At 34.4% G+C, this 24,139-nt stretch overlaps 1 protein-coding gene across 2 annotated transcripts in view; it reads right to left on the minus strand.

Moving 5' to 3' along the window:
• Nucleotides 1–788: 788 nt before the first annotated feature.
• The window catches only part of LOC126778800 (uncharacterized), a 33,965-nt gene continuing 10,614 nt past the window's right edge, over nucleotides 789–24,139 (minus strand). Inside the window, exons 4-15 of one of the 2 annotated variants that reach the window (XR_007670234.1) lie at nucleotides 14,559–14,658; nucleotides 13,270–13,428; nucleotides 10,315–10,445; nucleotides 9,658–9,755; nucleotides 9,423–9,575; nucleotides 9,094–9,187; nucleotides 7,956–8,044; nucleotides 7,608–7,744; nucleotides 6,849–6,927; nucleotides 6,512–6,605; nucleotides 4,970–5,559; nucleotides 789–4,898 (exon numbers count right to left, since the gene is read on the minus strand). Coding sequence is in view for 1 of the 2 variants with exons in the window: in XM_050502477.1 (XP_050358434.1) it covers nucleotides 6,527–6,605; nucleotides 6,849–6,927; nucleotides 7,608–7,744; nucleotides 7,956–8,044; nucleotides 9,094–9,187; nucleotides 9,423–9,575; nucleotides 9,658–9,755; nucleotides 10,315–10,445; nucleotides 13,270–13,428; nucleotides 14,559–14,658 (1,119 nt within the window). In the remaining variant the exon portion in view is untranslated. Of the gene's footprint in view, nucleotides 4,899–4,969; nucleotides 5,560–6,511; nucleotides 6,606–6,848; nucleotides 6,928–7,607; nucleotides 7,745–7,955; nucleotides 8,045–9,093; nucleotides 9,188–9,422; nucleotides 9,576–9,657; nucleotides 9,756–10,314; nucleotides 10,446–13,269; nucleotides 13,429–14,558; nucleotides 14,659–24,139 lie in introns of those variants that run through there. The other variant, XM_050502477.1, reaches the window with a different exon arrangement.

The raw sequence follows: 24,139 nt of genomic DNA on the forward strand, positions 1-24,139 counted from the left end.
AGATCAGTGCATGAACATATTTATTAACCTTATACAAAACATTATTTTGAAAAACACAATTACCAATAGACTTCCTCGAAGTAAAATAATTAAAAAACCCTGGATCACCATAGGTTTGCTGAAATGCATAAGAACTAGGGATAGAATGCACTACAAATTAAAGAATGATGGTATAAAATAATCCTTTCCACTATGGGTTTGCAAGATTCGATAAAAATAGCTTCATGTGACATGGTATTCGACGTAACATTAATTAACATAATATGAGCTGGTGGTACGGTGACTTCTTTTAGACAAAGTACTTTGACCTTTTTCACAAAGTACTTTGATTTTCTTTCATTTCAGTGTTAATTTTTAATATCTCTTGAATTGCTAGTTTCTTTTTTTCATCAAGCGTCCTGTCGTTCTTCTTTTTCTTTCTTTTTCACTGAATGACCAGTGACATTCTTAGTTGAGTTATAATATAAACACTATTCGAAATAATACTTTTTTTTCCTTAATCCCACTGTTTTTGTCATTATTATTACCTACTGCCACGTATCTCCAAAACATTTATTGTTAAATAAATCTTCATTTTAATTATTTTCAATTTACGAATTTAAAGTTCAAACTCCAAGGGTCATTCTTATTTTCTAACTAATTCGTTCATAATAATACTATATATTAAAGTGAAAACTAACGTCACAAAAAAAATCGTGAGTGAGTCAGTGTAGCTAGGGCTGTCACATTATAATCGTTTTAATATAAACCATGCTATTTAAAGGTTTAAAAAATAAATAATACACAGACATTTTAATAATAATTTACTCATTTAAATATATATTCTATAATATAAATCTGTTACGTTCTTCACAATTATAGTTAGTGAGGACGAGCCTCGCAAACCGCTCCATATATTAAAAATACAATTATATTAAAATAATAAATTATTAATATTAATAATACAGCGATTTAACAATTTAGCAATAATATCTTTGGCTAAGTAAGATTCCTTGTGATGAAATATATTCTGAGGTCTCCATTCGTTTGACTAAACTGTTTTACCGACTTACCGACTTGATATAATATCGAATTTTATTGCAAAAACAATAAGACTTAATTTCGTACACTATTCAAAACAATACAAGCCTTAAAAAAATATCAATATTATTTCAAAATTTTAATCATTAACGGTAAAATTCGAAAAACAGATAACAAAATTATACATTAGTAATATTAATTAACAATTTCGTCTGGAAACCTCGCGTTAATGTTCAACAGTAAATAAAATTAAAAATTTTTTTACAGAAAACATAAGATAAAACAAAAACAACCACGCCTCAAAGCTCTTAACTAACTTCAACTATGGCGACCATAGAACAGATAATAATAGAAATGACAATAGAAAATTAAGCCCGTTTAACTAACGCTAAATATGACATTTCAAAACACTAAGCGATTCTAATGAATCGGTCGAGTTTGTAACGATAATACTAGACAAATATGGATTCCTCAAGTTTTTTTCGCCGTTTCTTTAAATGACTAATTGAATGGAGTATATAAACACGGTTTATAAGGAACTCATAATGTAAATATAAGAAGTATAACGATAAATATATTACATAAAAATATGGCAAGGTTGACCTCAATGTGAAGTGCGAAGGAAACAGTTTCCAAGAGCTCAGAAGGAAAAAAATAGTACAAGGAACTTCTAAATCATTTGTTCTATGGTCGAATTAAACTTAACACGTCAAAACACGAACCTTACCTTAAACCAATAATCATAGGGTCCGTTTTCTTTCGAATTTTGACGGATCAAGTAACACGGACGTATATCGGACGCCCAAAGGCAATTTTAATATTATTTATAATATCTTATAACATCTCATATTTAGGGCACAATGGGTGTGAGAGTCAAGTTTTGTTTAAACCAGACTACGAAGGACTATGTTTAAAAAAAAAACTTATTAAATTTTACATACAAACATACAATTAACATGATTTTTTAACATCCTGTATAATATGCAACAGCGAAAACAAGAAATTATATAAAAAGCTCAATACATCAGAGTCGACTTTATAAATTTATCAAAAGAAATATTAATTAGTATCAATAATGGCGGTTTAAAACTATGGCAAACAATTTCGCTATTTTAAACTCATATCGAAATATTAACTTTCACAAAATAAACATTATGCATAAAGTAGTCGGGTTTAGTTTTATTCTTAAGCCTAATATTTTTTTTATTGTGTAAAAATATTTTCTATTTCAATATAAGGATTTCAAGTGTTGCCAGTGTACAAAATTTGACTCTTCATTCACAATCCGGTGTCGGTCGTTTCAAAGACAAATAGTGCAATGGACTAAAAAAAAAAACAAATTTATAATCTGTACCTATCGCTTCTGTGGTAGCTTGATTTAAAACAAATACACATTTTTTTAGTCCATTGCGTTTTCTCATAACCTTTTTAGAGTGCGATTATGAAACGCGCACAGTAAACCATTGATTATTAGTAATTCGTTAAGAAAATCAATGTTTTCTCACGTTTAAGAGGCGAGGTGGCTCTTTGACTAGAACATATGAATTCTGAACGAAGATTGCGGGTTCAAACGCGTTCTTATAATTCATCTCGAGCTCGACATTGAGGATAATATAGTAAGGAGGTTGCACGTGTCAGATGAAATTTGCTACTTTTGTATCCTCCTTGCATTAGAGCAGCGCGATGGAATTATCTAAATACTTTCTCAATTTGAGTGGATATTCCCAACAGTGGGACATTTAATCGATTTATTTTCTTTAAACATAGGAAATTAATATTATAAGTACCGACAACATAACAATTTTACATTATTTATGAATTTTCATGCACCGTATTGATTTTGATTATTTTCCGTATTAAATTCTGTCGCGAGAAATTTACTGTACCCGTTTTGATGATAATTTTTACGCAAATAATTCGCACGAAATAAGAAAAGTCCAAGTTGCTTCAGTAACAATAAATTATTGATATTAATTTTGATCAATTAAATTCAGATCATGTTTCTCTGACACTTTTTCATTATGTTAGATTCTTTCAAAGATTATTATAATGATTGAAAAAAATTATTATAATGATAATAATTTAATAAAAAAAAAGATATATTTTTCTGTAATTAAATGAATGAATTATAATCAATATTCCTAAACGTATTATTATTTAACAAGAGTTGAGGAATTATTACGAGTATTACTGCCTCGCATATCGTGGCACAGATGCGGCCGTAGCTCAAAATATCGCGTCGCTTGCGCTTCGCTTCGTCGCTTAACTTTTCGATACCTTATGACCGAAACCGAGTTAACAGAATTCAACGTATTGATTAACTTTTAATTGACATATTTTTTTATATAAACAAACGTACAATATATATCTCAATATAAACAAATAATTATCTAATAAATAATTTTAATATATTATTAAACAATTTAATAAATTTAACGAAGCTGTGATAAATTTCGTCTGAATATTTGCATTTTTCATTTATTATATATAACAAGACTAGATATATATTACATATATATATGTTTGTCTGAGTTACAAAAAGAAAATTATTTACTTTTATATTAGAACATAGTAATTTCACATTAAACTGTACTATTGAATGAGGAGACAAGAATACGAATACGCAAATATTATATATAGTTAAATTAAACCATTATTTTTAAAGATAAAACCATTTCCTCAAAAAGGGAGAGGAGGCCTTTAGCCTAGCAGTGGGACATTCACAAGCTGTTACGGGTATCATTAGTAGACACCAATTCTCTAAATCTTAATGCTAAAATAAAACAAATCTATGAAAAATGCAAATATCAGATTACTTTGACTTGGATCAACAAATTACTATAAATAAATACTATGTACATATTTATATGTATTATAATGACTTTTACAATAAAATATAACTTTTATACAAGATGGCGGCAAGATGAAACGGTTCTATAAAGATTCTGTCAACTGACACATGTTTATATTTTTAATTAAATTTCTATGCTGTTAGAAGCATTGTTCAAAAATAAAATCATTTATGTACTAAAGTTTTTCTATATATTTTAAGATTAAAGATTCCAATTTTAAGGACGAATTTGATTCTGATGTTCTAACGAAGACAAATGTGTGGCGCACGCTTTAATTTTTCAACCTTTGGAAATTATACTCTACATGATATATTAACACTCTGAACCAAGCATATATTGACACCTTTTCCAAAACACATATTATTTGTAAATATTATTAGACGCCATTTTGATCGATATGTCAAAATTCTAATTAAAAAAAAAACATTACACATAATAATTGTTAAGAAAGAAGGCGCGAATTCGTACTACTTTTGACACATGTCAAAATCACTTAAAGCGTTCGTTTTAAATATTAAAAAAAAAAAGAATAAATAAATTTAAAAATAAAAACAGTGATATGTAACTATTTATTTATATTACTATAATTGTATAAGTCATTATAATATTTTCGTCCTATTGTATGGCCGTTCGTTAATTAAAAATATATTAAAACTCTGTGGTAAGCAAAAATCGTTATATATGTTACAAATTACTTTCAATACATTTTTTACTCGAGAATAATCTTGTTATATATCATTTGATTATAAGCCATATCGCTAACGGGATAAGACTTAAATTTGAATCTTTTAAAATAACACGAGTACTTTAAATTGAATTTAATTATTATGGGAAAAATGATTTAATTTTGCTTGTCGTATTTTGAACACATAAAACCCATTTATAATAAGATTTTAATTATAATAAATAGATGCACAATTAAGCTATAAATCAAAACATTTTTAATTAATGGTGGTTATATCACAATTTTTTATTTTTTTTTTAATATCCTGGGACATTATTCACACCCGGCCATCTGATCCCAAACTAAGCAGAGCTTGTACTATGGAAACCAGACAACTGATATATTACATATACTACTTTTATTTTGTAAATACATACTTTTATAGATACTTACACCCAGACTCAGGACAAACAGACTGTTTGTGAATGTATGTACTGGGTGGGAATCGAACCCACAACCTTCGCCGTGAAATATCTACCAACCACGCCAACAAGCTTGACAAAAATTCCTTCCAAAAGTTCACTAATCGTGACTTTCGGGTATTACATAGTCAGTTAACATAAATAATATAAGACAACAGTACATATTTACTACAAAAGGGGATAAGATTGTTCATCCCTTGAAAAGGTATATTCATTTAACTACTTCACAATTTCTGTTTTCGCAACTGTCTGTGAATCTGTTTGTGTTCGGAGGGTCAGCAAAATAATTGATTGACATTAAACGATCGTTGGCAAGACAAAAAGCTTTAGACAATAATCAAAATCGATTTGCAAATTTAAACCGTTATCATAATATAAAATCACAAAATCACAGTGCCAAACAAATTTGAACTTTATCCCGTTAGCAATATGTGTCAATATAATAAATAATAATAGTTTATCAATACATTTTTTGTTTGTTGTTTGCTGTACACGTTCCCGGTGACAACTAGCTCAGGGCGCGGCTGTAGCGTGCTTTCTTCTAGAAAATACAATTATTTATATTAAATATTATTCTACCGATAAACAGCAGTAATTAGTAATGTGTTCCGGTTTGAAGGTTGAGTGAGCCAGGGTATCTACAGGCACAAGGGACCTAACAGTTCCCAAGATTCGTGGTGCATTGACAATATTTCTTAATCAATGTTAATGGGCGATGGTCACCACTTACCATCAGGTGGTTCGTTTGCCAGTCTGTCTACCTATATTAAGAAAAAAAATTTAAAAAAAATGTTAAGAAAATTCAAACTAAAAATAAAATATTAATATAATATTATTATTTTAATGTGTTTGTTTTCTTTTGATGACACTAGTAGTTTTGACCGCTAGAGTAGTAGACTTTAGTAACAACTAGAAGCTTTGACCGGTTCCAATATAATGCACATTTCTGCCAAACTTTCCTCTACCATAAGAGCCGAGATGGCCCAGTGGTAAGAACATGTGAATCTTAACCGATGATTGTGGGTTCAAACCCGGGCAAGCACCACTGAATTTTCATGTGCTGAATTTGTGTTTATAATTCATCTCGTGCTTTACGGTGAAGGAAAACATCGTGAGGAAACCTGCATGTGTCTAATTTCACTGAAATTCTGCCACATGTGTATTCCACCAACCCGCATTGGAGCAGCGTGGTGGAATAAGCTCCAAACCTTCTCTTCAAAAAGAGGAGAGGAGGCCTTTAGCCCAGCAGTGGGACATTCACAGGCTGTTACGTTTCCTCTACCAAGTTGTGAGAAGTATAAGCCGTTAATTTTATAGCCAATGCGCTGTCATTGCCAAACATTGATATACCACTGATTCTGTTATTACACTGGCTCGTGCAAATAATTACTATTATATATATAAATGTCATGTCATATGTATATGTATTTTTTTTTTATAACACTGGCTTATATGTTCAAGCATTAGAATTAGTAACATGTAAATAAACGTACAATTGTGGGGGGTCGCTACGCGCGCGGGGCGAGCTCGTAGAACAGCACGTAGGCCTCCGCCGACACCACGTCGCGAGCTGATATCGTCGACACTCTGAGGAAGAAGACGAACAATTACTCTATATAGCAATATATAAGACATATAATACGACAATCTATATACCATAAAAAATAAACAAAGCCAAAATTAGTTATTGATTGACAAAAAAATCTACCACCGGTTCGGTAGGAAACACCACAGACCCGATAAGAACCGGCGAAAGAAACTCAGTTTTTTTTTTCAAACAATTACACATAACAACTTCTATAGAGACGTCTATATATATAATTATGTTACCTAGAGTCGTTATATTCATGCCAATCGCCGGTATAAGGGTGCTTGCAGTACGCCGTGTAGTGGCCGGAGTACGTCGTACCTGCGTATGAAACAAATTGGGTTAGATAAATGAAAGGGAAGTACAGATAGAGGGAGAAAGATATATGTTTTTATGTTTAGAGTTAAGACTTTTGTATAATAGACAAGTTTTCACTTAAGCGTTTAAGAGGTTCAAGCTTGCTGCATAACAAAATTCATATCAAAATCAGTTTAGTGGTTTACCGGTGAAAGTGAAACAGACAGTTTCTGTCGCATTTATAATATCAGTAAAAAAATTTTTTTTTCAGATTATTATATCTTAAAGCAATGAAAGACTGTGTAATGACAAACAATATAAAAAATTTATAATTTCTTAATTACGGAGGGTCTTAATCACATGGTCTTAAGAAACTGTTTCCAGAATCACTGAAATGAATTTCCTTTCAACATTTCTTGGCTCCCAACATGTTAACGCGCATTGTATAACCATCCTTGTTGAAATTATTTTTATTGCAAAAATTGACAAATTTGTAATTATCATAATAAAAAAGAATAAAAAAGAAAGAGTTATATAAGAGATAAACAAAAGATAAATTTGAAAAGACACGGAGACAAATCTGTGAAGAAGGTAATAAATAAAAAAATAAAAAAAACAGCCAATTTATCAAATCACTTAAAAACAAACTTGGCGACATTCCTACAGGTGTAGGGTAAGAAGTGTTCGTATAGCGTGGCGCTCACCCGAGTGGTTGCTGACGGCGTACAGGTTGTAGGTGGCGTGCGTGGGCGCGGCCGCTAGCGGCGACATGTCGAGCCCCGACAGCGGGAACTCCACGACCACCGACAGCTTGCCGCGGAAGCGCTCCGTGGGGGAGAACCTGGGGGAGAGATGGGGGTAGAGTTATACACTTGTAGCTTCATTCTTTTGTAAGGTAGAGGCTAATGGATGGTAATTGGTCCAGCCCATAGACAATAACATTTAAAAAAATATATATATTTCGTAGTTTCTTTTCTTTTCTAGAAACTTTTTTTTTGCTATTAATTCGAATTTGGCAAATGGATACAAAAAATATTTATACAAAGTCTCACCGTTTTAGATGCAGCACCAGAACTTGGGGGAACTTCTGCACCGTGAACCATTTCAGGCACTTGCGTCGAACTCCGCACTTCGAGCATGTCTATAAACAGAGAAGCAAATATCTCAATGATGATAGGCTATTTTTTTAATCCTGGGTCATTATTCATACAAGGCCATCTGATCTTAAGCAGAGCTCGTACTATGGGAACCAGACAACTGATATACTACATAACTTTTGTTTTGTAAATACATACTTATATAGCTAATTACACCCAGACTCAAGACAAACAGACATATTTATACACACAAATGTCTGTCTGGGAATCGAAGCCATGACCTGCGGCGCGAAAGGCAAGTATCTACCAACCACGCCAACTCGACCGGCTCGTCGAACTAATAAGGCGTAAAATCAAAGACCTTTTAATTTCGGGTCTTGCCAGTAAACAAATTTGATGAGTTTTTTATTAATAAATTCAGTTCAGTATCGATTTAAAATTAAACTTCGCACAAACTATAATATTTATTACAAGTTGACATATTTATATACAGCTTTACTTATAAACGTTGCTTAGCGACTGTTTGAACACTAATATCTAACTTTCTGACGTCATAGATTTGACATTTCAAACCAGATTGGAGTTCAAAATATTGTCGCCAGACGGCGCTGTGTTCATTCCATACAAATTGTAGTTGAACACTATCGAATAAGTAAAAAAAACGCTAAAAACATTTATAAGGTAAGTTGATAGTTTTTAATGATATTATTGAATATTTGCACAGCTTTGTATTATTACGCAGTGCGTATAAATATGCGCTTGCGCAATACAAGCGTAGACGTAGGAAGCATTGAGCGTACACGCATTTTATCGGAGTTTAATTTCTAGTAATGAATTATGCAAATCAAATAGTGGCCTTATTATATTAAATTTAGTTTATATACAATTTGTCATTTGTATATATAAAGTGTTTATTAAATTTTTTTTTTTTTTTTTAATTTCTAGGTATATTTGTGATTTTTTTTCAATCATTGTTAAACGGCATCGGTAGTTTAAATTGGCAAAAACTTTTAGAATAATATTTTTACAGTAAATTCTTAACCCTTTCAAAGTTCTTGGAGCAGACATTAGTGTATACAGGCTGTTCACTCACCGGTTTCTCGTCGCCATCAAGTTCTTCTTCCCTCACAAAGTGTTGGAGGCACTGTTGTAGCTTCAAATTACCGGTTCGCGAAGGTATCGGTAAACTGTAATAAATAACATTTATATATATAATTATATACAATAAATATATATATATATATATATATATATAAATGTTGTATATAATTATAACGAGCATATATCCAATCTGGTGGTAAAAGGTCACCACATAGCCTATAGACAACTTCTCAGTGAATCAGTCTATATTTCGAACCGGGTTACCTTTACTTTTAACTTGTGAAATATATCTCGAGTGACAAATATAAAATATATCTATACCTGAGGTCCCAGAAGGGGTCGAAGGTGACGCTGTCGTGATGGCAGTGCGTACAGCGAAGAGTGGACTTCAGCTGTCCCACGAAGATGTCGCCCACGCGACTGTCCTCCGTGCGCAAGTAGCGACTCCACGCCTCTTGCGCCTTCGCCGAGTCACTGCACACACACCACGTGATGATCAGAGATCAGGGGACGAAGGACCAAAATGAAAACAAACGCCCTGTATAAGATATATCACCTGAGATTGTCATCAATTTCTGTGAGCAACGGCTTCGGTTTAACCGTCACCCTGTTCACGTCTTCGTGCAAACCTTCCAGCAGATAACGGAGGAATTCCTGAAATAAAACAAAATGGCCACGATTAATATAATTCTGTTTTTAGAACCTTGTGCAAGCCCATCGTCAGTTCCACACATTGTACTTGTAATAATGAATATAATTTTATCCTTTTTATTTCGTGGTAGTGCTTTGTGCAGGGCCATCTGGGTGGATACAGTTCACTCATCAGATATTCTACCACCGTAACAGCCTGTGAATGTCCCACTGCTGGGCTAAAGGCCTCCTATCCTCTTTTTGAGGAGAAGGTTTGGAGCTTATTCCACCACGCTGCTCCAATGCGGGTTGGATTCTACCACCATTAAACAGCAATACTTAGTATCGTTGTATATACATTTGAAGGGTGAGTCAGCCAGTGTAACTACATGCACAAGGGACATAACATCTTAGTTTCTAAGGTAGTGCTTTTGCGATATGAGGGATGGTTAACATTTCTTACGCGTCAAGTCTATCGGCGATAGTGACCACTTACCACCAGGTAGCCCATCCGCCTACCTACTTTATAAAATAACCTTCAGAGGTTGGTTTTTTGGTTTTGTGTGTGTGTGTAAATTATTACCTGCGCGTCCTGCTGACTGTATCCCATGAACCGCGGCGCGAACCTCTGCACCTGCGACTTGAGGCTGGTCGTATTCACCACCGAGTCTCGCTCACCGCTGCGCCAGAGCTCTTTGATGACGCTCGCGAACGCTACAAACGAATTTACAATATTATTATTAAAATTAAACATCAAATCAATTCCAGAGTAATTGATAGGCGCAGTGCTAGAACACGGACCAGCATCATCTGCGTTTGTAATTCATCTCGTGCTCACTAATGAATGAAAACATCGTGAGGAAACCTAAACGTGTCGGAATAAAATCTGCCAGAGGTGTACACATAGATCAGCTCGCATTTGAGCACCATAACGAATTATAATTAAAAAAATATTTCTAGCCTAATCTGTAATTTGGAAGTGTGTACACGCCCGTGCCTCGGAAAGCGTAATACCGTTTTTTCTGCGCCTGAACTCTTTCTCTTTCTCGTGCTTAACGGTGAAGGAAAACAGCAGTGGGACATTCACAGGCTGTTACGGAATATATATATATATAAATTCAAGAAAGAAAACTGTCACACGATTTAAAAAAAACACGGAAGCGTATATATGAAAATTGAAATCTAAGGTACGGACAACACAAAAAAAAACATTAGATTCAAGTGGGTAAAATTTGGGGTGGAGCGATATTTGACATTGTTTGATTAATAACCTTGAAATATCCAATGGAATTAATGACGCAGAATGAAATCTACTTAAGTAAGGCCGTCGGCGTGTGGTGATTCAATTATAGTGAATGCTATTATCAACTTGAAGGTATATTTATATAATAGTCTAACCGACCAAGATAAGTAATCGTAACCTCAATAGCATATAGTATACATGTTCGAGATATGAAAGGCACTCCTAATACTTATTATTAAGTTACAGTATAAATGCCAAAGTTTGTTTGTTACATCTCAATCTTATCGATCAGGAGTACAGGGGATCATAAGGAACTTGATTCACAACCCCCCCCCCCCCCAAACTCACTACAACCATATTAATATTATTGTAATGTGTATTCGTATGTGATCTAGCTTGAAACTGCGAATTCCGTAATATTAATGTTATCCGTAATAACTATGGAATTCTCTGCCTCGAGAAATTCGTCAAGCTGAATCCGTACATATTATTTTTAAGAGACGTTTGCATAATTATTATTTATCGATATAACTATAGCATGTTGTATTATTATTATATATATGGTTATTTGAGCCGAGATGGCCCTGTGGTAAGAACGCGTGAATCTTAACCGACGATCGTGGGTTCAAACCCGGGCAAGCACCACTGAATTTTCATGTGCTTAATTTGTGATTATAATTCATCTCGTGCTTTACGGTGAAGGAAAACATCGTGAGGAAACCTGCATGTGTCTAATTTCACTGAAATTCTGCCACATGTGTATTCCACCAACCCGCATTGGAGCAGCGTGGTGGAATAAGCTCCAAACCTTCTCCTCAAAAAGAGGAGAGGAGGCCTTTAGCCCAGCGGTGGGACATTCTCAGGCTGTTACGGTACGGATGGTTATTTATTTAAGCTCAATAAATTTTAAGTATAAGTTGTCCGCACACTATGCCCGATTAGTGATCCTGACTAAAAAAAGCACATTAACATTTCTCTTTACAGAGGTTGCCTGGAAGAGATCACTATAAATGATGAGGCCGCCTTGGCATGCTAAATGTTCTACTTGTTATTATATGTTACTAATATTTGTAAAGTGTGTGCAATAAGGGATTAATAAATAAATAAAATTAATCTATGTTCCGATTGCTGCTTCCTCCTTCCTTCTTAAGTCCACGCGAGCTGGTTCTCGATGTCACCGCCTTACTGTGACATCAATTCCATCGCGAACAAAGAAATTTGGCAACTCCTTTCTTTGTCGCACTTCCAAAAAATGGAATTCCTTACCAGCTCACGTGTTCCCCTCCTCTTACAACCCGGGTTCCTTCAAACGAGGCGTGAAGAGGCATCTTGCGGGCCGGCAAGGCGATGGCGGCTAGTGCAGAACGTTTTTCCCGTCTGTACTGGCCGTCGTCGCGTTTGGACTCTACTACCACTTACCATCAGGTGGAGTAGAGTCATTTGCCCTCCCGGCGAATATAAAAAAAAAAAAAAAAATTGCATTTGGCAATTCTGTAAGAACTCACTTCATTACTCATCCGTGTAATGTTGACAACAGACTTATGTTGATATACTATTTTGATGCGTGTCTTCTTATAATGTTATGATTATAACGGTCAATATCGCGTTTCACTTTCTGACATTTCACGATCGTTTTCTACTCTGTGTTTCAATTCCTTACAGAATAGTATAACTATTAAACCTATATTAGAATCAACTATTTGTTTACTCATATATACGTATATAAAACGCTCTCATAATAATGAGAGTCCTTTGCGCAGCAGTGGGTCATTATCAGGTTGTTACGGCTAATGTTCACTATATCTTGAATTTTTTTTTATAGAGTAGGAAGGCGGACGAGCATATGGGCTACGTGATGGTAACTAATGCCTTCAGACATTGGCATTGTAAGAAATGTCAACCATCGCTTTCATAGACAATGCGCCACCAACCTTGGAAACTAAGATTTTATGTCCCTTGTCCCTGTAATTACACTGGCTCACTCACTCTTCTAACCGGAACACAACAGTATCAAGTACTGCTGTTTTGCGGTAGAATATCTGATGAGTGGGTAATACCTACCCAGGCGAGCTTGCACAAAGCCCTACCACCAGTAAAATGTTAAGATTATTATAATCAATGTCACATAGCACCTTCTGAGATGTCACCAACGATTCATGCGGTGAGTTTTGAGTTTATTAGTGATAGAATAGCCTAACTGTTTGTGTACCTTTAAAAAAAACTAAAATACTCCAATCAAATCATGAGTCCTTATCCCAGCGGTGATACTACGCCAAAGTCTCGAAGGTCACGTACCTTTAATCAGAGCGCCCTTCATGCAAGACAGCGTTGTGTTGATATCGGACGAATATTTCTCCTCGGTCAAATATTCCAACAACGGTCTCGTATTCGAGAGGCACTGCAGAACGCTGTTCATGAAACACGTGTTCCCGATGTTGCGCAGACCGTTGAGGCCTGAAAGCGTATTTAATAATATATAATAATAATAATATAATTGGATATTAACATCAATCATTGCTAATTGGACGGAATGTGTGGCGTTACTTTTTTGTTTTTTTTTACAAACAACTAGCTCATCTCTACTTCGTATGAATAAAGGATGAGATTGATAAAGCGATTTAATTTATTTATATAAAGCGAGTAATTATATATTGTATTATAAGTAAAGCCGAAATGGCCCATATGGTAAGAACGCGTGAATCTAAACCGATGATCGTGGATTCAAACCCGGCAAGCACCACTGAATTTTCATGTGCTAAATTTAAGATTATAATTCATGTCGTACTTTACGGTGAAGGAAAACATTGTGAGGAAACCTGCATGTGTTTAATTTCACTGAAATTCTGCCACATGTGTATTCCACCAACCCGCATTGGAGCATCGCGGTGGAATAAGCTCCAAACCTTCTCCTCAAATAGAGGAGAGGAGGCCTTTAGCCCAGCAGTGGGACATTCACAGGCTGTTACTGTTTTATAAATTAAGAAGGTGGACGAGTAAATAGGCTATGTGATGGTAAATAATCACAGTCACGCATAGACATCGGTACCGTTATAAATATTAACCATTCCTGGTACCGTCAACGCTACCTTGTGAACTAAGGGAATGTCCCTTGTGCCTGTAGTTACACTTCACTCACCCTTCAAACTACACAAAAAAAAACTAAGTAATGTTATTAGGTGGTACAATATATGATCAGCCAGTGTATCTACAGCAACAAGGGGTTTAACATCTTAGTTCCCAAGGGTGGTGACGCATTGACGATGTAAGGGATGGTTAATATAATACGATGCCAATGTCTATGGGCGACCCCGACTTGCCATTTTTTTTTATAAAATACGGTGAACGTATGGGCCACCTGATGGTAAGTGGCCACCAACGCATGAACATTGGCATTGTGAGAAACGTTATGTTCCTTGTGCCCGTAATTACACTGGCTCACCCAAGCTCAAACCGGAAAACAACAATACCAAGTACTGCTGTAGAATATCTAATAAGTGGGTGGTACCTATCCAGGCGAGCTTGCACAAAGTCCTAGTGAACACCAGTCTGCCTACATTAAATTAAAAAAAAAAACAATAACTCACCGCTACTATGACTGGACTGTTTCTCACCACGCTCACTGATGTCCGTCCTTTCGCTGCTGCGGCGGAAACCGCTGGGGCCGCTCTTACCTCCAGCCAACTCCTGTTACACATCCAACACTCGTGACGTTATATATATTAGTATATAACCAAAGTCTCGCAACGAATTCACGAGAATATTCGTTTTATCCAGACTTGGGGTTTGAACCCAGGACCTCGGGATCTGCGGCCTTATATCTGGCCACTAGACCAACGAGGCAGACAGTGGGTGCGTCTAATTATATTGGTTGAGTAACAAATACGTAAGATGAAATACATTACCCTCTTTTATTAATATATCATTCATATAAAGATGTGTACAGACATACTTTGGGTCCGCGTCTATTACTTCATTTATTTTGTCTATTATCATTTTAATTTTTATCTGCATTTACATTCGTGTTATAAATTTTGAATATTTAAATAATCTATACTAAAAAAGGAGGAGACGTTTTCTTTTCTGTAATGCCTAAAGAAACAACTATTAGTTTTGTATTTATAAAATGCTGAGCTTTAGTAGCTATCGCTTTAAATTTAGACGATAATGTTTATTACTCGACCAACATAACAACTTGATAAGTTAAAATTAACTTATCTAACCGTCTTAATGGTACATATCAAGTGTATTGTGAATGAAAATAAAAAAACTAACTAATGAAAACTATTTCAACGTGTTCTTTTGAAAATGTCTGAATTTTAACGCAACTAATAACGCTTAACAGCAAAAAAAAAAATCTTTTTAAATATAAAGTTAACAACAAAAATTTTGATGAAATTCATTTTAGATTTTTCTAAAGCTTTTGATATCATCGACCATTACGCAAATACTATAATTATAAACAAATTATGATAATATTATAGAAACTAATATGATATTTATTAAGGGACTGCAATGAGATACGTCACTAAAGTATGATTGCGGATTTTGATATATCTACAATGTGACTAAACTTGTATACAATCGGAGTCAACAGGGTACCATTCTAGTTGCATTTAATATATAATCTTTGCGCGTGAAAGTAAATAAAAAAAAATCATCTATATAACAAATTAAACAAAATTGTACATAAAAAAATAACTAAATAAGATAATTACAGTTAATATATTTTGCACTAATGTAAGCAAAAAATATTATAACATAAGCACTAATTCTAAGCATGCAAACAGCACAAACATGAATTTACAGCAATATGTATGAAACGACAGAATATAGAAGGATTAAGGCACTTCAATTCCTCTTAGAAACTGTATTGGCAACAAATAATTTTAACACACATTTCTTCAAAACAGGATAACCTCTCCAGATTTAGAGTAAAACAAAGACGTTTAATTTAAATAGATGGACTATTTAATTTTTTTATCGTTTTTTAAAAATTGAATGATGAAATTAAATTTTGTTTCGTTTTGGTTAGTTTATTTTCAATGAAATATTTTACAATGAGCTTTTGGGTGTTGAATGAAAAATGATATCCATAACCATAACACGCTCAACATTAAAACTATCGGCTTCGAATAACGTCATAAACGCCGTCACCAAGCAAGCACAGGGAAACGTATTCACATAACAGGCAATAAGGTCTATTGGCGCTTGTTACCATTCGTCTAAACGTCACCGCAGAAAGTTCCACGGGTCTTCTAGCGGGCAGTCGCGCGCCAACCGCGCCCTCTGACAGACGTGTTTTAGAACCATTACTTATAATATTACTTATTGCAACATTAAAAATCTAAAATACAGTAATACATAAAAAATTCTAAATGAAAATACAACACTAATAATTACGATTAAATAAATCAATCTAATACATATTTATATATTATATAGATATGTTTATCTTTATCATTAATCAAATATTAAAAAGAGACAAATGATCCCTACGATACGTAATTAATCATTGAACCTGATAATGAACCCCATAAGTTGGTAACTTTGCGCGTGCCACCGTCCGCGGCCGCGGCTCGAAGCAGCGCCGGCAACCACACCTCATTGCGCAGCGCCGACAGCACACCGGTCGTCACACATGCCAGGATAACAAGCTCCAAGTACCAGAGCATACGACTATCACACTTAAATCACCAGCTCACAGGGTCTAAATTCGAAACCGACTTTTTTCAAATCACGATAGCCTTCGAATCATATGTCGTATTCGTATTTTATGAGTAAACAACAAGTCTTTGCACTTTTAATCTTTGATTGCGAATTGTTTATGGAAAGCTATATTAATATTATTTTCATACACTAAAACGTTTATAAAGTATCTGCTTCACGCGATCACTTTTTTATTTACAGTACCTGCTTTTCATTTCGTAATTTACAATTACGTTTCTAATTATACTATAGACATAGAGTAATGTGTTGTTTTTCGATTTGTTTATCTATTAATACACTGGGAATAATTTTATTAATTATTTATGAAAGTCGATAACGTCTGTCATCAAACTAATCGTATTCCTATTCACACCTGTATACATATCAAGAAGTATATTAGATTTATAATCTGTTACTTTTTTCTAAACGATAATTAAATAATAAATAACATTACTATTACCAAATTATTAAAAAGCCATTTTCAAATTATCGTTTCATAGATTCTTTTGTCAACGTTATCTCACTGTCTCTGTCAGATTCATTGACATTTAATATAATCATTCGAAATTGGTCCTTATCTTGTTAACGTTAGGAATCAACTCTCAATTTCCATTGCCACTCGACCAGCTTATAACCATTCAAGGTCACTTTCGATAGACAACAAATTTCAAGTCCACAGTTCAATTCACCATCCATAACAATGGCGACACATTAAAATACCCACAAACGTGACATGAAAAGAAGCTAATTATACAAGTCGACATTTTAAAAAAAAAACGCGCGCGATTCGTTCGATTAATCGACGAATCAGGTGATTCCCGCGGGAAAGTGCATTTCGCGCGAATATCCCGTGACGTCACTGAGCTGCCATTACGAGGGCTGGGCGTGAACTGAGCAGGCGCCGGGAGATGGTGCTTGGCCAAATAACGATGCCAAATTTCACAATCAAATCTATACGTAATCTTTAAGATGATATAAGCATTTATCTCGTTCGCTATACAATTTTTCCAGTAAGAATTATGACGTGTATTTTTATTGAATGATAAGTGTGACCACTTAGGTATTACATCCATTGTAGGAAATATTGACGATCCCTTACATCGCCAATGCACCACCAAACTTGGTAACCAACTTATCTTATGCCTGTAGTTACAACCTCACTCGCCCTTAAACCCATAACAGAACAATACCCAATACTGTTCGGCGGTAGCGACGAATGCGTGGTAGCCACCCAAACAAAGCCCCACCACCAAGTACTATTATATAATATTATACATATTAATATTGTTATCTGTCTAACTAATGCCACAGTTACGGCGTTATATCTGTAGGGTTTCATTGACGTAACTTTGCTTTGTAAAGAAAACAATGTTGAACAACATTACAGTACATTATGGAGCTTAAGTAATACTTTTATAAATACTCAATATTATCTCAAATTGGTTTAAATATAAATCTTTTAACAATACTACAATTTTTTAAGTACTATTTCCCTATTACTTATGCCTTAACCTAGCCAAAAATAATGAAATGTCTATTTAACCTTTTCGGATTGGGGGGCCCACAAAGGACCTTGGATCTATAACTCAAGTACCGATTATTTCATTGAAAGAAAACTTACAGAATTACTCAATTTTATCATTTACATTTGAATCTTTATCAAATAAAATGTTATTAATTAGATTCGACTTAAAAATTATTTTAAATAAAGTTTGTCCGTTTCATTGCAACTTGGGATGAAATCACGTGACAGAATATCAAACAAATAGAAGATTCTTCAGAATGTCTCCCCTTACATCCGAATGAGATTATATATATATATATATAGTAGTTAAGCGGAATAGTGTTGTATTATAAAAAGAGACATATTAATCAAGAACTGTTCGTTAATATAATGGAATATGTCCTAAGGTTTGTTTATCTTAACAACTTCATTGTAACTAGTACATTACATTGATGGTAGATATATAAGCTCGAGGTTTTATTTTAAGGTCCCCGTGTATCAAATCAAACACTGGACTATATCGGCTCATTATATCATAAGATATATATATATATATATACTACCGTAAGTCTGTATGTTGCATCGAAAGCTTGAAAAGTAACCCCTACCCTACATACCCTACAGCGTCAATGAGGATGACCTTGGGAGCTAGGATCTTTTTTTTTATAGAATAGGAAGGCGGACGAGCATATGGACCACCTGATGGTAAGTGGTCACCAACGCCCTTAGACATTGGCATTGTAAGAAATGTCAACCATCGCTTACATATACAATGCGCCACCAACCTTGGGAACTAAGATTTTATGTCCCTTGTGCCTGTAATTACACAGGCTCACAAACCCTTCAAACCGGAACACAACAATACCAAGTACTGCTGTTTTGCGGTAGAATATCTTAGGCCTGTAGTGATACTGGGTTCATACCTTCAAAGCAGAACACAATAATACTAAGTACATTAGTTCCCAAGGTTGGTGGCGCATTGGCTATAAGCGATGGTTGACATTTCTTACAATGCCAATGTCTATGGGCGTTGGTGACCACTTACCATCAGGTGGCCCATATGCTCGTCCACCTTCCTATTCTATAAAAAAAAAAATAGTTGCTTGGCGGTATATGAGGTTGTGAGGTGATTGTTGTACCTTCTAAAATGTGCTTGCCCAAAAGCCGAACACAATTTTTGAAAACTTGTACTTAATAAAGCCGTGTGAATCTTAACCGATGAACGTGGATTCAAACCCGGGCAAGCGACACTGAATGTTCATGTGCTTAATTTGTTATTATAATTCATCTCGTGCTTGACGGTGAAGGAAAACATCGTGAGGAAACCTGCACGTGTCGAATTTCACTAAAATTCTGCCACATGTGTATTCCACCAACCCGCATTGGAGCAGCGTGGTTGAATAAGCTGCAAACCTTCTCCTCAAAATGGGAGAGGAAGTCTTATGCCAGCAGTGGTACATTCACAGGCTGTGTACTGTACTATTTATATTTAATAATTTGATCAAACAAATTTAACAAAGACCGCCACTTATTAACTTTGCTTATCAGACACAAAGCTTTATACACGTAAGTATTAATTCAATAAGCGTTACACTTGTATATTGGTTGTCAAAAACCTACCACCGGTTTAGAAATAAACAGCTAGACCGAAGGATCACTGGCGAAAGACTGCATATATGACCAACGTTACTTTTTTAATTGACATAAGATGGACAAAACATGACGAAGACAAAGATTAACAGCCTTTTTTATAGTATAGATAGGCGGACAGCATATGGGCCTGATGGTAAGTGGTCACCAACGCCCATAGACATTGGCATTGTAAGAAATGTTAACCATCGCTTACATCGCCAATGCGCCACCAACCTTGGGAACTAAGATGTTATATCCCTTGTGCCTGTAATTACACAAGCTCACTCACCCTTCAAACCGGAACGCAACAATATCAAGTACTATTGTGTACTGTTTTGCGGTAGAATATCTGATGATTTGAAATATTTGAATTTTGTCATTCAATATATTTTTTTTAAACATCAGATTTTGTAATTTTGAAGGTTTAATTTAAGAACCTCGTTCTTATCATATCAGCGTGATAGATAATGTTATCTAGAAATTTATTTTAAGATTTTTTCTTTTATCAGTAACAGAACTAATATTAGCCTTGTAGCTATGAAAAAAAAAAACATTTTAAATATAAATTTAAAAAAAATATCTTCAATACTATAATTATATTTAAGACTTACAATAAGATATTACTCTTAACACGTATTCATAAATTTTGTTATTTTAAAATATGTATTTCTATGCCTTTCTAACTGACTCTGATGTTACAATTTAGTTTCGGAGTCAGAGGTCAACCACCAATGTTGCTTATGTAAAATCACTTGATTTAGATAAAACTGCCAACTAAAATTGTGTACATGTTTTTGAGTGTAAATAAAATTTATTATTATTATTATTTAAAAAAAGCCGAGATGGCCTAGTGGTTAGAACGCGTGAATCTTAAAGATCGTGGGTTCATACCCAAGCAAGCACCACTGAATTCTCATGTGCTTAATTTGTGATTATAATTCATCTCGTGCTTGACGGTGAAGGAAAACATCGTGAGGAAACCTGCATGTGTCTAATTTCATTGAAATTACGCCACATGTGTATTCTACCAACCCGCATTGGAGCAGCGTGGTGGAATAAGCTCCAAACCTTCTCCTCAAAAGGGAGAGGAGTCCTTAGCCCAGCAGTGGGACATTAACAGGCTGTTAATACTGATTATTATTTATGCTATAGGTAGCCGGACGGGCAAACGGGCCACCTGGTGTTAAATGATCACCACCGTCCTTAGACATTGGCTATGTAAGAAATATTAATCATTCCTTCTCTTGGGAACGAAGATGTTATGTCCGTTGTGCCTGCAGTTACACTGGCTTACTCATCCTTCACCGTGGTCTCATATATTAAACTATGTTATTTTACAAGAATCTATTATTTACTACTATTATATACTATGTATTTAATATAAGAAGTTAATTTTAAAGTAGTAGTACGCACATGATAATTCAACTTTAATTATTTTAGTAAATTATAAATGTTATGTATTTTAATTATATAAAACTCATTTATTTTAACCCGTAATTATATATAGAAAAGTACATAAGCTATACCAAACACAATCTAAATAATAATATAATATATTGGATAGAAATAAATTAGTAATAAATTTTAAATTAAATATTAATAATAATATCGTGGGACATTATTCACACACGGCCATCTGATCCCAAATTAAGCTTGTACAGAGCTTGTACTGTGGAAACCAGACAACTGATATACTACATATACTACTTTTCTTTGGTAAATAGATACTCATATAAATAATTACACCCAGACTCAGGACAAACAGACATGTTCATGCACACAAATATCTGTCCTGGGTGGTAATCGAACCCACAACCTTCGGCGTGAAAGGCAAGCATCCACCAACCACGACAACCGGCTCGTCAAAATATTAAAATTTTAAACTTAATCATTTTATCCCATGGTTTAACGGATTAACGAGTTTGTACTTCTAGAGTAAGTGGTCATCACTTACCATGGTAAGTCATGACTGATGACTGTTGCTATTGTCTGTTCACCATCATAAAAGAAACAATTTTCAGTTGGAAACATTCTCAAATAGTAAAATTCTAAATTCAATAATCTACTACAACTAAGCGTGGTTTCCTATTAAGACCTGCTCATGAGTATATAAAGTTCTGAAAAACCACACGTAAACCTACGACTGAAATTTATCAATTTTTGAAGTCGGTTACAACGCGACTCGCTCTAATTATCACAAAAGAATCGACACTCGAGCATAAGCAATAATAACTTAGTACCTTAAACGGGTTAATTGAAAAAAAAAACCGCACACACCGCACAGATTATAAATCAATTCGCAACAGTAACGCAATAGGCTTCTTTTTGTTACACGGTAGACGCGCACATTTGTAAAACTTTTATAAAAAAAACGGCGTTCAAAGATATAGTTTAAATGTCATCGAAAAAATTTTGGCAGACTTTTAATGGCTGTGACATGTTTTTTTTTAAATACCGTGACGTTGGCGGCCAGTAATGTGTCGGTGATAATTGGCGGGAACTGGTGTAATTTTTTTTTAGTTCGTTTACATTCGTACAAGGCATTACTCTTGGATGATTAAATGTAGCTAAGCAATGATTTTTGATCTGTCAAGACTAAGCAAAAAGGATTGTAATGGTTTCAAGGTTCTTGTAGTAGTAGGTATGTATGAGTTTGGTTATTCCACCATAACTTTTAAATGCCTGAACCGATTTCAATGTAACTGGTATCGAATCCTTACATCATCCCGAGTGACACTGGCTACAACTTTTTTCTTTGTAGTTCGTGATTTGCAGGACTCGTGTTTTTTAATTTTCGACATCATAATTAGTTATTAGTTTTTACTACTAAATATTAGGTAAAATGTCTTGCTGTCCGTTGCTTTAATTGCGTTTACACATTTAAAAAAGTAATAACCTTTAACCTGAGTTTCTTTCGCCGGTTATTCTCAGGTCAGATTTCTTTTAGAACCGGCGGTAGTTTCTAATTTGACTATCAACAAGTAAGTGTAATTCTTCAGTGTTTAATAAAGTATTTTGATTTTGATTTGATTCGTCCCACAGCTGGACAACCGTCTTCCCTGAACTTGAAGTTTTGCAGCCACCTCAATATTGAGGATATCAATTATAGATACACACGTGGCAGAATTCCATCCGACACATGAAGGTATCCTTACGGTTGCATTCACCGCCGATCACGAGATGAATTATAAACACAAATTAAGCTCATGAAAAGTCAATGCTTATCCGTGTTTAAATCCGGTATACGTGCTTAGATATACGTTTTCTAGCCACTGAGCAATTTAGGCTTTACACTGTTCTGAGTTTATTACATTGTAAGTAAGTAAACGAAGCCTTTTGTAAAAGGAATACTTTAGTTTATTATTAATAAAATTTAGAACTACATTTGTTTAAAATTACGGAATATCGAATTTTATGATTAATTCTTGCTATATGACACACACATATAATATATTGTAAAATACACATATTTGAAAAGTTAACATTAAAAAATATTATATAAACAAATAATATTTTTTTAAGTTATAATAACATTTGACAATACACTTGTGACACTATCACTGTCATTAAAAAAAAACCGTCACTGTCACTTAAAACAATATGGCGGAACGTCAAATTTTCCCACGTGGCGCGAAAAGCGTGGCTCATCGACATTTCCCGCGTATTTTATTTCTAGACGTTACATTTAGCGCGATCTATTTATAGATTTGGAATCTATTCAAGGAGCACGCCGTTCGTCTGAGTGGGGCGACTTCGCATTTCTTTTTGCCGATAAAAAAAATGTTATTGTATTAGCGCTAACGAAGATGGCGTCTTGCTTTAAAATGTCACCCGTGACATGCGATTATAGTTTTGAGGTTACGTAACTAATTAGTCAAGTAAACTAGGGCCTTACAGGCGCCATAATTCAGAATATATTAATTTCCATAGCTCTTTCTACAGAATTTTCGATGGAAATTTCATCCCCTTTATTTATTATCAAACACCAACAATGAATACACTGATAGATACAAAAGTCTTTAATCATAGAGTTATTTAAACCAATTAGACAACCAACCTTAATCACAAGTATTGCAAGATATACCAAACTACACACATAGTTAAAATCTTAAGTATCTATATAAATTACCTAATAAGTACATAACTTGAGTATATATCATAAGAATTTATGGTATAGGAAGGTAAATAAATTTTAAATGAGATATTTTCTAAAATCCTTCCTAAGTACTAGCCTCCTGTGTAAAAGGAATCCGTATACTAATTGCCATGGTGCTTGCCCCATTAGTTTGGTCAATGGCGTTGATTTATCAGTCAGCCAGTCAG

Source organism: Nymphalis io, chromosome 27 (genome assembly GCF_905147045.1).
Source record: "Nymphalis io chromosome 27, ilAglIoxx1.1, whole genome shotgun sequence".
NCBI classification, from domain to species: domain Eukaryota; kingdom Metazoa; phylum Arthropoda; class Insecta; order Lepidoptera; family Nymphalidae; genus Nymphalis; species Nymphalis io.